The sequence below is a fragment of the Meles meles genome, chromosome 3 (genome assembly GCF_922984935.1).
Source record: "Meles meles chromosome 3, mMelMel3.1 paternal haplotype, whole genome shotgun sequence".
NCBI classification, from domain to species: domain Eukaryota; kingdom Metazoa; phylum Chordata; class Mammalia; order Carnivora; family Mustelidae; genus Meles; species Meles meles.
The window spans coordinates 154400410-154415821 of NC_060068.1; the positions used below are offsets into that span (position 1 = coordinate 154400410).

Genomic DNA, 15412 nt, shown 5'->3' on the forward strand with positions numbered 1-15412 from the left:
GCCTCCAAATAGGAGAAATGTAGCTCTGCTAGATCACAAAAAGGACACTTGCTTACAAAGTGAGAGCTGAAACAAGAAGAAAGAACATCAGCTTTTTCACATTCTTTTTTGCTGCTCTGTACAATGCGTGTCTGCAAACAACCACAAAAATACTGTGTATTGATTTGGGGGTTACAAAAACATTTCAGCAAATACAGAAACCACAAATAATGAGGATCCACTGTATTGCCTTAGACAATCACATCTATTAGGTTCTGATGTCATTACAAACCTTGAGTATTAAGTGTTTTAGAAGAAGGTACTAGGGCAGGAAAAGAGGGGTAAAAGTCAAAATTAAAACTGAGGCTCAAAATTCTGCACCAACCATATCCACTGACACTGGAATATATCTGTGGTAGGTCTCATTATTGTTCCCAATCCATCACCTCTCCTTTGGCATGTATCCCCAACCTTTGGCATGTAATACTGCAGTCACGCTCACTGAAGACCTGGGCAAATTTCTCCACTGCTACCCATGGTCATGAGATTTGCTCTAGCAAAGGGAATGTCCATGGACATATGAGCAAAGGCCTGGAATGTGCTTCCAGAGTTGAGGTTTCCTGTGTTTCTGCCATCACCATGTGAAAAACATGCCCGCAGGCAGTTCACTAGTGCAAGGAGGAACAGAGATATGGAACAGACCTTGACATTAACTGCAGCTTGGAGCCACACCCAGATATCCCACAGATACGTTAATTATAAATAATCCATTAAGTTTGATAGCATTTATACAGCTATAGTTAACTGATATTGCATATAATTTTAAAAATATTATCTCACTAAAAAATCTTTATATAAAAGGTTGATGAGACCCTCTTGTGTCCGTATCCTAAAGCCGAGTACGTAGTAGGTTCATAGTATGTTTAGTATGTTGTTTCCAAAGACGGCTGCCTCCCTATCTACCATTCCATATGATCTTTTACGATGTGATCTTGTCATTCATCCACCAAATGGTGGAGTCTCTCTCTCCTCTCCTCAAATTTGAGTTGGCCCTACAATGCTATATATATAGGTCTTGAAGCCAGACCTTATAAAATCTTAAGTTTCCATGTTCCTTCTTCATGGAACCCAGTCATCAAGCAGGAAGTCAGACCCCACTAAGTCCACCACACTGTTGGAAAGCCCCAACTAGACACATGGAAAGAGAAGGTGGGAAAGAGAGAGAGCACACATGGAGGTATGCACATGCACATAGTGGGGACGGGGGAGCACTGGAAACAGGACAGATTCATGGGGTAGAGCACCAACTATAAATCATCCAAGTCAGGCATTTTGAACATTAAAACCATCAGCATAAGAACTTCCTGGTCAATCCACAGAATTGTGGAGAAATTGTGAGAAATAATATATTGTGAGAAATAACACCTTGCTTAAAACAAGACACTAATTTTTAGAATGAATGACAGCAACTCAAACAAGTCATTAATAAATGTGTACTGAATTAATTAAATTCAATAAAATATTTTGCTTAATGCTTACCTTGGTGTTTGCCATGTCCACAATATACTGGTCTCCCTTTATACATTCCATTACTTCAAAACCATCTCTGTCAATCACTTTGGCCTGAGAACTTCCAGATACAACAAGAATCATGTCTCCTGTGTTACTATACTGCAGTGACTTGATCTGATGGCTATGTAAAAGAAAAAAGAAAATAGTGTTATAAGACACGGGGCATAATGTTTAAACTTCTACTATATTAAGCACTGCCAGAAAAATGTCACACAACTGCACAAATTGATAATTCTTCAAAATAGAGATCATCAACCTCAAAGGGGCCCTCAACACCAGTGGCTATCCTGTTAGCACTCTCCTCCCACTCACCACAGCATCTACTAAAATATCTACTCTTCAACCCAACCAACTGCCTTTCTTTCAGCTGTTGATTTGTCTGGCTCTTTCCCAAAAGCAACGAACAACAACTGCCTCAACTTCCTCCCACTAATGTCATAAACTTATCTGCATCTGAACACTTCTCTTCCTCCTCCTCTCGGATTACAATGATGGATGTAAACCTCTTCCTGCCCACAGCAAATCTAATACCTATATTCTGGATCGCATCCTCTCCAGTCTCCTCAGGAACTTCTACTGATTATCCTCTCTTCCCCTAAGTGCTTGAACAAGTTTTCATCTCCTCCTTCATTTCTCTACTACTACAGTATCTTTTGCACGCTCACCACTCCACTCATTCCCCCAGCTTCCAGGATATGGTCTGCTGATGGCTACCAACTGAACTCCTTCATACAAGATTATGTTACCATTCCAAAGCAGCCCACATTCAATGCCTGGCCAGCGTGCAGGAAAATGGTCTAGCCCTCTACTTCAGGCGGGATCCGGGGGAAGAATGACACCAGCTTCAGATCTCCCTGTGGGCTGAGCTGAGGCTGCTTCTACAACTACATGATAATGCAGTTTCTGCGCCTTCCAAAGGGCGCTTCCTTGCACCTTCTCTCTTGGGGCCTGCTCCCCAAAGCATTCTTCAACCAACCTTCTGCATGCAAATCCTGGAATTTCAAATAACAGTTCTGGTGAACCTGACCTGAGAGAACTGGTATCGAAAGTGATCCTATGAGGCAATTCCAAGATGAGATCACTGAGTGGCTAGGAACAAGGACCCCATCACAGGGAGCACATAGTCCCCCACATGCTACAGCAGTGCAAGTGCAACTGGTAAAAGTTCATCACGAAAGGAAAGGTACTGGCTAGTGTAGCATTCCAGGCATTCGAGAGGTAAAGGAAATGTAAGAACTGAAACAACTCTAGAACTGGACAGCTGTTACTGGGTATAGTCAGTGCAATGAATAAAGACAATGAAAGGCTGGGGATGAATAATCACCAATTAAGACCTAGAGTGTGAAAAAAGCCAAAGGGCCTCTTTGCCAGCCTATAAAGACAGGGTTATTCATCCCTAACTGGTATACAGTGACCAATCTGGTAAAGCATCTTTTTCTACCTCTATTAGGAAGCAAGACCAAAAGCAGTTGATAGTCACAGGTGACCAACAGCATCACACATGTACATCCTTGAGCCAGGGCTACATTAATTTTCTGGCCCTTTGTCTTAACATAGTCCAAAGGGACCTGGACCATCTGGACAATCTGAATTAGTTCATGCTGGTCTGTGATCTAGATGACATCATGCTAATTGAATACGGTGAGCAAAAAATTAAGTACATTGGTGAGAAATGTGCTCTCAAGAAGATATGAAATAAAGCCTAGAAAAGAGCAAGAGATTAAGAGAAGGATGTGTAGGGAAGATGCATGTAGGTGGACATATGGAAAGTGGATACCAAATACAAGCTCTTCGTATCCCATGTTAATCCCAGACAACACCAACTTTGAAGGAGGCAATAAACCACACAGACAAAGTGACTTGGCCAGTTGACATTAGTAGCTTTTGTCATCATCCATACCACTGTTAATGCAATAGGCATACAAGTCAAATAGCAGTGGGAAAAGGGATGGTAGTTATGCATGGGACCAATGGCAACTCTGCAAAATTGACCTATTATTGCCAAAGGTCCAACCTGCCAGTAATAGAAGCCTAGGATAAGCCCCACTCCTGAAATCAATACTAAACAAGTGAGTAAGTCAAACACATAATATGAAAAACTATAATAAGTATATGGGGAAAAAACTGAGTGGGGAGGACAGAAAATGTGAACCAAGGGGACAGGGATAAATATTTTAAGCAAAATGGTCAGGAAGTAAGTAACTGAGTAAGCTGTGAAGTGAAGGAGTGGACTATGAAGAAACAGCTTCTAGAAAAGACCAAGCAGCAACAGCTACTAGAAAGGAACTGCGGCAAGAGTGAATCTGGCATTTCTCAAGGTAACTGTACCAGGGTGAGCAAAGCAACAGGAGTTGGAGAGGTCAGAATATGTATCAAGTAGGTGAGCAGATTAAGGAGGGCCATGTAAGCCACTGAAAGGACCTGGGCTTTTGGTTCTTTCGCGGAGAAATTTGAGGAAACCCATCAGAGTGCTTTGAGCTGGGCAGTGACACAATCTGACCTACACTATACAGAACCATTTTTTTGTGCCTGGACAATTCTGCACTCGGAAGTTTGTGGACTCCTTCTTAGTATGTTTTTTAAGCATATTAAAAAAAATACATTAAAAAAAAACATTAGACATATACTGGAAACCATTATTGCTTTATCACATAAAGAATAACTACAGTAAAAAAAGTAAAAAGTAAAAATAACTATAGTAACTAATAACTACAGTAAAAAAAGCAAAAGTAAAAAATAACTACAAAACATTTTTTAATTTTGTGACATATGTGAGTTTCTGTACTAATATATCAAGTAACTATGCCTAGAGGCAGGTCTAATAACTACTGTAATTTCAAAGCAGTGATGAGCATAAACAATGTGTATTTCAATGACTGTAAGTCATATTGACTTACAGGTACACCTGTGACTGTTGTCTACTTCCATAATTAAAGGAATGCTAAAAATCAGAGGTTAGTGAAAAGAAATAATTTTTCATCCAAGTTCAGAGAAATTGAGAGTACCATATATTGAACTTATGAACTGTGGAATTTAAAATAACTGTAATTAAGAAATTAGGGTTAGGGTTAGGGAACAGAGTAGAGAGCCCAGATATGGACCCTCAACTCTATGGTCAAATAAACTTCGACAAAGTAAGAAAAAATATACAGTGGAAAAAGACAGTCTCTTCAATAAATGGCGCTGGGAAAACTGGACAGCTATATATAGAAGAATGAAATTCGAACATTCTCTTTCACCATACACAAAGATAAACTCGAAATGGATAAAAGACCTCAACGTGAGGCAGAAATCCATCAGAATCATAGAGGAGAACATAGGCAGTAACCTCTTCAATATCAGCCACAGCAACTTCTTTCAAGATATGTCTCCAAAGGCAAAGGAAACAAAACCAAAAATGAATTTTGGGGACTTCATCAAGATCAAAAGCTTCTGCACAGCAAAGGAAACAGTCAACAAAACAAAGAGGCAACTCATGGAATAGGAGAAGATATTTGCAAATGACAGTACAGACAAAAGGCTGATATCCAGGATCTATAAGGAACTCCTTAAACTCAACACACACAAAACAGATAATCACATCAAAAAATGAACAGACACTTCTCCAATGAAGACATACAGATGGCTATCAGACACATGAAAAAATGTTCATCATCACTAGCCATCAGGGAGATTCAAATCAAAACCACATTGAGATACCACCTGACACCAGTTAGAATGGCCAAAATTAACAAGACAGTAAATAACATGTGTTGGAGAGAATGTGGAGAAAGGGGAACCCTCTTACACTGTTGGTGGGAATGCAAGTTGGTACAGCCACTTTGGAAAACAGTGTGGAGATTCCTTAAGAAATTAAAAATGGAGCTTCCCTATGACCCTGCAATTGCACTACTGGGTATTTACCCCAAAGATACAGATGTAGTGAAAAGAAGGGCCATCTGTACCCCAATGTTCATAGCAGCAATGGCCACGATCGCCAAACTGTGGAAAGAACCAAGATGCCCTTCAACGGATGAATGGATAAGGAAGATGTGGTCCGTATATACTATGGAGTATTATGCCTCCATCAAAAAGGATGAATACCCAAGTTTTGTATCAACATGGATGGGACTGGAAGAGATTATGCTGAGCGAAGTAAGTCAAGCAGAGAGAGTCAATTATCACATGGTTTCACTTATTTGTGGAGCGTAAGAAATAACATGGAGGACATGGGGAGATGGAGAGGAGAAGGGAGTTGGGGGGAAACTGGAGGAGGAGACGAACCATGAGAGACTATGGACTCTGAAAAACAATCTGAGGGTTTTGAAGGGGCAGAGCGTGGGAGGTTGTGGGGAGCCTGGTGGTGGGTATTATGGAGGGCACATATTGCATGGAACACTGGGTGTGATACATAAACAATGAATTCTGGGACACCAAAAAGAAATTTTTAAAAAAATTAAATGACAAGGTATATAATACATACATAAAACTGAAAATTAGAAACATGCAGAAATTTTAGAATGAGAACTACAATTACTGAAATTTAGAACTAATGGATGGGTTTAACAGCAGAGAATTCATGGTTAAAAGATCATTTTTAGACTGAAGCATGACGACAAAAAATGGAAAATGCAGAAAAAGTTTAAGGTACATATGACATATGGTGAAAAAGTCTCACATTAGAATTGCCAAATGGAAAAAGAGAAAAGCAGAATGTGAAGAAGTGACTGTCAAATTTTGGAAAAATGATAAAAGACATTAACCTGGAGATTCAATAAGTACTATAAACCCCAAAAGGGGAGCAAAATCCACACCCAGGCACATCATAGTAAAAGTGCTGAAAGCCAAAGACAAAAGTAAAACCTTAAAAACATTGTTTTTTCCAAATATGTTTTCATCAGGAAAATTCAAAAGTAAAAGTACAATGAGATACCATTGCTTACCCACCAAATGACCAAAATTTAACCCACTGAGCCATCCAGGCACCCCCAAATGACCAAAATTTAAAAGGCTAACAATACAAAGTATATTACCGGGACTATGAAATGGAAAAAAATCTATCTTCTGAGACAAAGAAAGCTGTCACATCAACAATTACATTATATTCTACATACTATAGGACTAGCACTGCTCAATAGAACTTTTTGTGATGGTGGAAACATTTTACATCTGTGTTGCCCATTATGGTAACCACTAACCACTAGCCACATGTTTCTATCAGACACTAGAAACATGGCTAGTGCAACTAAGGAACTTAATTTTTAATTTTATTTAATTTAAATTTAAATAGCTACATAATGTTAGTGGCTAGTGCACTGAACAAGTACAGCTGTTAACAATATGAAATAAATATAGAACAGTCTCAACTTTGGAACAACAGAAGATTCTTATTGGCTCATAAGACAGATGAAAAATGAAATACTAACTAAAATGTTCTTTAAAAACAAAAGAAAACCTAATGAAATCTATTGAAGTCTATTTGGATGATAATAGTACCAGTACTAAAACATCAGTTATACAGCCCCTAAATGTGATTTCCAGTTACAAATTTAGGAATGAATATTGAAGTAAACTCTCCATGTAAAAATTGCTTATTCACCATGCTAAATAAAACACAGTCTATAACATTCCTCAGAGATGGCATGGTAAAGTAGTAGCACACATCAAAGCAATCTTAAAGGTATATGCTATCTCAGGTGCCATTCTCTCAAAAGAGAAATCACAGGGCACCTGGGTGGCTCAGTGGGTTAAAGCCTCTGCCTTTGACTCAGGTCATGATCCCAGGGTTCTGGGATCGAGCCCCACATTGGGCTCTCTGCTCAGCAGGAAGCCTGCTTCCTCCTCTCTCTCTCTCTGCCTGCTTGTATTCTCTGTCAAATAAATAAATAAAATCTTTAAAAAAAAAAAAGAGAGAAATCACCAAATAAATACGTGTGGAAAGCAAACAATTAAACACCTTAACTAGATATTAACACACAAACCTATAAAGAATTCTGCTGGAGAGCTAACTTAATAAAGTCCAAATATAAAATGTCTCTATCAAAAAGCAAAACTAGGGGGTGCCTGGGTAGCTCAGTGTGTTAAGCCGCTGCCTTCGGCTCAGGTCATGATCTCAGGGCCCTGGGATCGAGTCCCACATCAGGATCTCTGCTCAGCAGGGAGCCTGCTTCCCTCTCTCTCTTTCTGCCTGCCTCTCTGCATACTTGTGATCTCTCTCTGTCAAATAAATAAATAAAATCTTTAAAAAAAAAAAGCAAAACTGAACATCTGTCTTTTTAAACTGTCTTCATAACTTCCTTGATGAATGTACTCTGTTGGCAAAAAAAAAGTCAAATTCTTTGATTTATCCTAAAAGGCCAATCTGAAAATAAAATAAATTTCAATGATAAGACAATTTTAACAAAATTTTAGGCTATTTAGTCTTATTTAGATTTACTTTCTAAGTCTATAATTTCAAGGCTGAGAAATAAATGGGTATTTCAGCAGAAAAAACTATTAATCATGGTAATTTTGTCTTCTAGAAACAGGATATATATAAAAAAAAATATCAAAATTTAAGTGTATCTGCCTAAGCCACAAAAGAATTATTCTTCCTGGCTGGTTGCCAACTTCAAATCAGATATTTACCAATGAAACTATTTTCTTCACAGCTTTTGCTAACTATAAACTACTGCTCAAAATTTATACCGACCATTTCTCCTAAAATGCTGAAATTCTAGCTGATAGTCTTTTAAATATTTATTCTTCAAAAAGCCATTCTTAATGCAATGATTCAAAGTACTAATTCCAATGCAAAGATAACTCAAACAAAGGTCTGAGTGGGCTCTGAGGTTAGAATGTATGACCGGGTGAGGAATTACCACAATGCCCTAGATCAAAGGGTCAAGGTAGATGAGAAATTGAAGCTCCCAAACCAGGTGCTCATAAGAGAGAAACCTAAAAAAGCAAACATGGGGCTACTGCCCAGGCCCTTCCTTCCTAAAAAGAAAAGACTCTCTGGTCTTACACTAAAATGATAAATGCTAGGAAGGAATGAGGTCCTAAACAAAATTCTGACCAAGGTCCCAAATTTAACCGTTAAGCCCAGAAGCAGGCCCCCACTATAAGATATAAAATTATATGTTTTGCCAGATTTGCCAGTTTTTCATTTATTGTCCCTCAGCTCCAAATTCACCCTCCACTGCCTGCTCTGCAAAAATGAATTTGGGTTCTTTAAATATTTTTCTTTTGCCCTGTGGCATGAAGTTTTGCCAGTAGAGGGTGCCAGAGAGGGATTGCAGGGGGGAGGGGCTTTCCCCACTACATCCAGTGTGCTCTTTCTGGGGTGGGATCCAGAAACCCATATGGCTTCTCTAGCCTCTGGCTCTCTGGAGCACTGTACAGCTTCTCTATGCCTGGCTGCTAAAGTACCTCAGAATCAGCAAGATCCAGCAGCTTCCCCCAGCGCCCCCCTCAGGCAGTGCTATCACAATGACTCTGGCAAGACAGGTTTCTGGGAAGTTCTACTGTCAGAGCACAACAAATGCTTTATCATTCAATAAGCCAAAGCCTTGTCCTCTCAAATGTCTGACTCTCAATCCTGGAGGCCTTGAATGCTTTATATCTCCACCCTAAAGGTAATAGATGCTCCTTTCACCTGCCATTCCTGTACTCCTTAGAGTACTCTTTACTTTTATTAGCCAATATCTCATTTCTCCAATCCTCTATTCATAATTCTTTATAATAAAACTCCCCCTTTTCAAACTGCTGTGTGACTGCTCTCAACTTATTAGACCCTGATGGATATACGGATATACTAAATTTCAAGTGATTAAATAGAAACTGAGAAAATTATGGGCAGTTTAGTCCAATTTGTTTATATACACATTTATACACAAATGCACACAAATGTATATATATATAGACATAAGCAGATCAGATTTTTGATAATTAAATAGTTCAGACTGCTAAATCAAAGTAGTTCACACGGTATATCTTTGTTAACAGTACTCTCACTTTGGAGAATTCGATTTTCTTCATTAACCATAAAAGATCTAGTACTGTATGAAATCACGTTGTTGGGGCACCTGGGTGGCTCAGTGGGTTAAACCTCAGCCTTCAGCTCAGGTCATGATCTCAGGGTCCTGGGATTGAGCCCAGCATCGGGCTCTCTGCTCAGAAGGCAGCCTGCTTCCTCCTCTCTCTCTCTGCCTACTTGTGATCTCTGTCAACTAAATAAAATAAAAATATTTAAAAAAAAAAAAAAGAAAGAAAAAAGAAATCACTTTGTTTTCTCTGGTGAATCATTTCTATTTCTCTTTGGAAATAATTTTCTAAAGAATAACAAAATTTAATAAGATAGTAAAAACAGTCAGCAGCTCTATTTCTCTGGCTATGTGCTCTATGAAATTGCTCTATTTATATTTGGAGGGAAATACAAAATCTCAACAATCCCACACTAATATTCACCTTCCTTTAGCGGTATAGGCAAACTCAATGTTTTCCCTCTGTGCCACTGGTTTTCATGTGCTCTCTTGGTCAACATTAAAATGAAAAGTTAAGCATCAAGCTCATCATTCCTGTCCCACTTCGCTCTTAATTCTGCTAGCCACAGAGTTAAAAGGACAGGATTAAGGAGTCATTAGACACAGTACTAAGGAGAATTAAAGGGCTTCTTCAAGGGGTAGAACATCTGCTCCTCAAATTCCTGCCTAAACAACTAAGATTCCGATCAAAGAGAAAAGAGGGAAAGCCAATCTGACAGTAAACTGGAGTCATGAGGAAGTGAATGTTCTCTCAGGGAGTAACTCTGACACCAGAGGAAGGCTTAGTGACATTGCACAATTCTTTCTGTGAAGTTATTCATGGGGCAAGTGGGAGTATATGAGTGTAAGTGGAGGGGAATGGGAAGGTGAAGATTGAGGATCCTTTTAAGTAGTTTTTGCTCAGCTAGCAAAACAAGCTGGGACATGCAAGACAGATAAACACAGCTGTTTGGGACTGTCACTTGGGGCTCAGGAGCCAACGTGTCCTGATGTAGTGAAAAGTGCACGGGAATGTGAGTCGGGAGGCCGGGGATCCAAGTCCTTGCTCTGCTGTTAAGTGGCTGTGTGATGATGAACAGGCTCTTTAGCTTCACTAGGTTCAGGCAGTCTCCCCATCTTTTGGAAAATTAATTGGTGCAACTAGTTGGCAGCACCATGCAGAGGCGATCCTGAGACAGAGTTCACGCACTTTGCTGAGTCTTGGTGTCTTCCACTGAAAAAACCTGGAGCAGTAACACTTACAGTATTGGGGTGAGGGTTAAAAATAATATACATAATGACACCTAACACAGTACGTGAAATGAGTCGTTGCTATTATTATTACTTCTTTATTTCCAAGGTTTCTTTAAGATTTAACAGGTATGAGATCTTGGGAGCCAACTATAATGAATATACTCAAATTGAATACAGCGAGTATTTCAAATTCATTACGAGTTAAGTTAGTAAGTTTATCACATGTTTTAATGATCTATTAACCAAAATACTCATGAGAAACATCCTTACATCTTTTCTGATTTTCTGCACCTACTCCAAAAACTCAAGTTCTATGTGAAATGTGACTACTACATTCTTAGAAATGAAAGATGATAACAATTACAGAAAATATAGTTTCACATTTGCATGCCATTTTCCAGGTATGCAATATACATTATCCAGTGCTGGGAAAAGGACAAGAAAACAAGAGACCTGAAGCAGAGCCATCAAAGTTTTCTGTATGGCAGTATCAGAAAATGGTAATTTATTCCATGCCAAAATACATCTTCAGCTACTTCAATATTTTAGCTTTAAATTTAAGAATTTAAGTTTAGATTTCCAATGCAAAATTAATTAAGAATATGTCACTTACCAGCTTAAACATACCAAAGGTTAGTAAACTAGTAGTAACTTTACAAAACATTGTATCGGTCAAACAAAATTAAAGCCAGAGAAAATTCTATCCAGGACTATACATACACAATTTTACTAAATCTAATCTATAACTCTTCCCTTCCATTAAAATGCATACTCTTGGGGCGTTCTGGGTGGCTCAGTGGATTAAAGCCTCTGCCTTCTGCTCGGGTCATGATCCCAGGGTCCTGGGATCGAGCCCCGCATCGGGCTCTCTGTTCAGTGGGGAGCCTGCGTCCCTTCCTCTCTCTCTCTGCCTGCCTCTCTGCCTACTTGAGATCTCTCTCTGTCAAATAAATAGATGAAATCTTTTTTTGTAAAGAGGTTATATCTTTTTTTAAAAAATGATTTTATTTATTTTTTTGACAGACAAAGATCACAAGTAGGCAGAGAGGCAGGCAGAGAGAGAGGGAGAAACAGGCTCCCCACTGAGCAGAGAGCCCGATGTGGGGCTCGATCCCAGGACCCTGAGATCATGACCTGAGCCGAAGGCAGAGGCTTAACCCACTGAGCCACCCAGGTGCTCCAATAAATGAAATCTTTAAAAAAAAATGCATACTGTAATTTATAAATGTAATAAAATTACTCTATCACTCAATCAAGTACAGATTAATAGCTTTGTAACTTTATATGATTTCATAGTCAAGTTCCACGCTAAAATAAGATGGTCAATCCAAAAGGCAAGGAATGAAAATACTTGAACAATATGTTTTCATGTCTTCTGAGGATTAGAGAAATATGATTAAGAACAGTCAACCAATGAGAATGACTCGAAAAAGCTAAGTCTTTGTTCTGAGTATTCCCAACAGTTTCCTTTATGATAATGTTGATGTTAAAAATAACTCAAGTCTCAATTCTAGTAGCAGAACAACAGGGGCTCAGGATTTCACAATGAATAAAAGCTGTTGAGGGAGCACATACGAGAGGGACCTACTTTATTAGAAAGCCTCTCTGGAAAAGCACTGTTTAGGTGGAGACCTAAGCATAAAGAGCTACATGTTTGTGAGGGCGGAGCAGGTACCAGGGAGTAGGGAAGAGCATTCTAGGCAGAAAACAAAGTACACAAACACACTATGTAAAAATCTCTCAGCCACTCTGCTAGAGCAAGGAAAGAAATAAGCAATGGGCAAATCACAAGGAATATCATAAACCATGGCAAGGCATATGGGTTTTAGTCAAAATGAATCAGAAAGGCATTACATGGATTTAGCATGAATAGTGGGAATAAAATAAAGAGACTGATACAGAATTCTAAGTGAGGTTTAAGTCTGAGGTGAACTTAAAGGAAGGGACTGTAAAAGAAACTGTAGAGAATAAGGAGAATGGTACCTATGAAGTACAGGCACAATGCATGAAAATGTTTTTTCTCCAAATTTTGCATCAGAATTCACACTTTATATCTTGACAGATATTACCAAACTGTTCTGTGGAAAACAGGTGTAGTAAATGATACCCCATCTTTGCCATCTCCTCACATTGGATACCATGGATCTCTTTCTCCTTTGCCAGTCTTATAAGTGACAAGTAGTACCTCATTGGTGTTTTAATTTTTCCATCTTTTATTCTTAGTAGAGTATCCATTTTCATGTTATTGGCCAGTTATATTTCTTCTGCTGTTATCTGTTAATTCATTTCCTTTGACCTGTTTTAATTTTCAAATATCCTTTTCCTTACTGATTTGCAGAAGCTACATATTATGGATATCAGCCCATTACTTTCAATATGTATTTCAACTTTTTCTGAGTTCATCATTTGTCTTTTAATTTTCTTTACAATGTCTTTTGTTTCCTAAGTATAAAATACCCTTTTAATTATAACAGCAATTATACTGTTTTGTATGCAATGTAAAAGTAGAAAGTGAAAGTTCTTCTTTTCCCCCACAGAATATACTTCCATTTGCAAGATATAACCTCCCAAGGGCGTCTGGCTGGCTCAGTGGGTTAAAGCCTCTGCCTTCGGCTCAGGTCATAATCTCAGGGTCTTAGGATCGAGCCCCACATTGGGCTCTCTGCTCAGCGGGGAGCCTGTTTCCTCTTCTCTCTCTGCCTGCCTCTCTGCCTACTTGTGATCTTTGGCTGTCAAAAAAATAAATAAAATCATTTTTTAAAAAAAGATATAACCTCCTAAACTTTCCCTAGTAACTGAAAAATGTAAATATGTAAGTTATGTATTACAAAAAGGAGGTGCCTAGGTTGCTCAGTTGGTTAAGCATCTGCCTTTGGCTCAGGTCATGATCTTAGGGCCCTGGGATCAAGTCCCACATCAGGCTCTCTGCTCAAATAAATATTTTTTAAAAAGTTTAAAAACTAGAGGTGCCTGGGTGGCTCAGTCATTAAGCATCTGCCTTTGGGTCAGATCACGATCCCAGGGTTCTGGGATCAAGCCCCACATCAGGTTCTCTGCTCAGCGGGAAGCCTGCTTCTCCCTCGCCTACTTCCCCTGCTTGTGTTCCCTCTCTCACTGTGTTTCTGTCAAAGAAATAAATAATAGTCTTTTAAGAAAAAAGTTCAAAAAATAAAAAGGAAATTTTTTTGGAAAATGCTTTTTATTTAATAAACATTCAAAAATGTTTTCCTTTTCTATATAAAAATTTTTCAAGAAAACATGGTTTTGGGCAAAAAACCAGGCAATTCAGAAAACAGTATGTAAAAATACATTAAGGCTGCTTTTCAAAAGACACTCAGGAGGGGCACCTGGGTGGCTCAGTGAGTTAAAGCCTCTGCCTTCGGCCCAGGTCATGGTCCCAGGGTCCTGGGATCGAGCCCCGCATCGGGCTCTCTGCTCAGCAGGGAGCCTGCTTCCCCTCCTCTCTCTCTCTGGCTGCCTCTCTGCCTACCTGTGATCTCTGTCTGTCAAATAAATAAATAAAATCTTAAAAAAAAAAAAAAAAAAGACACTCAGGAAAAGGAAAAGCTCCAGACTGAGAGGAAATATTTATGATACACAAATCTTTTTTTTTTTTATGATACACAAATCTTAAAAGAGTTTTATCAACCAACCTGAGAAGAACAACTCGATTTTTCAAATGGACAAAAGATCTGGACAGCTCACTAAAGAAGACATACATAATGAAAGACATAAAAAGATGCTCAACATCACCCTATGAAAACTCAAACTAAAACCATTCATATATCACTACACATCCAAAACAATGGCTAAATTTTAAAATATGGATACCACCAAGTGTACCTAAGGACATAAATTAACTAAAACTCATACACGGCTGCTTAGAAAGCAAAATGGTACAGGCAGGCATGCTGGGAAACTTTGATACATAGGAACCAACAATTCGTACTCCAAATTTACTCTATTTGTCTAAGGAAAGCAAAACATCTATCTACAGAAATACCTGTACAGAAATATTTGTAGCAGTTCCATTCAAATATCTAAAAACTGGAAGCAACCCAAATCTCTAGCCGGTGAAGAGATAAACAATCTGTACTGTATTCGTATGATGAATACTACACAGCAATGAAAAGGAGAAAACCTACCAAGAGAGGCAACAACAAAATCAGATCAGTGGTTGCCTGGTGTCAGGAGTAGGGATTGACCACAACGTGACCAGAGGGAACTTCGGGGGATAATGAAATGTTCTTTATCTTGACTGTGGTGCTGCTAACACGACTTTATGTATTTCTCAGAACTCCTGGAACTGCACACTTGAAAAGAATATATTTTACTGTCTATAAATTAAACCTGAGTAAATATAATTTTTAAAAGTTCATTAAGGTACAGCCACTCTGGAAAATAGTATGGAGTTTCCTCAAAAAGTTAAAACTAGAACTACTGTACAACCCAGCAATTGCCCTACTACTAGGTGTTTACCCCAACAATACAAATGTAATAATCCGAAGGGGCACATGCACCCTAATGTTTATAGCAGTAATGGCCACAATAGCCAAACTATGGAAAAAGCCCAGATGTCCATTGACAGATGAATGGACACACAAGGGAACATTATGCAGCCAATA

The 15412-nt window shown here is 38.7% G+C and overlaps 1 protein-coding gene across 1 annotated transcript in view; it reads right to left on the bottom strand.

Annotated features, from left to right (window-relative positions):
* The window catches only part of WDR70 (WD repeat domain 70), a 322684-nt gene that overhangs the window by 223425 nt on the left and 83847 nt on the right, over nucleotides 1-15412 (bottom strand). Inside the window, exon 8 of the mRNA XM_046000609.1 lies at nucleotides 1519-1672. Within this exon, the coding sequence (XP_045856565.1) occupies nucleotides 1519-1672 (154 nt within the window). The remainder of the gene's footprint in view (nucleotides 1-1518; nucleotides 1673-15412) is intronic.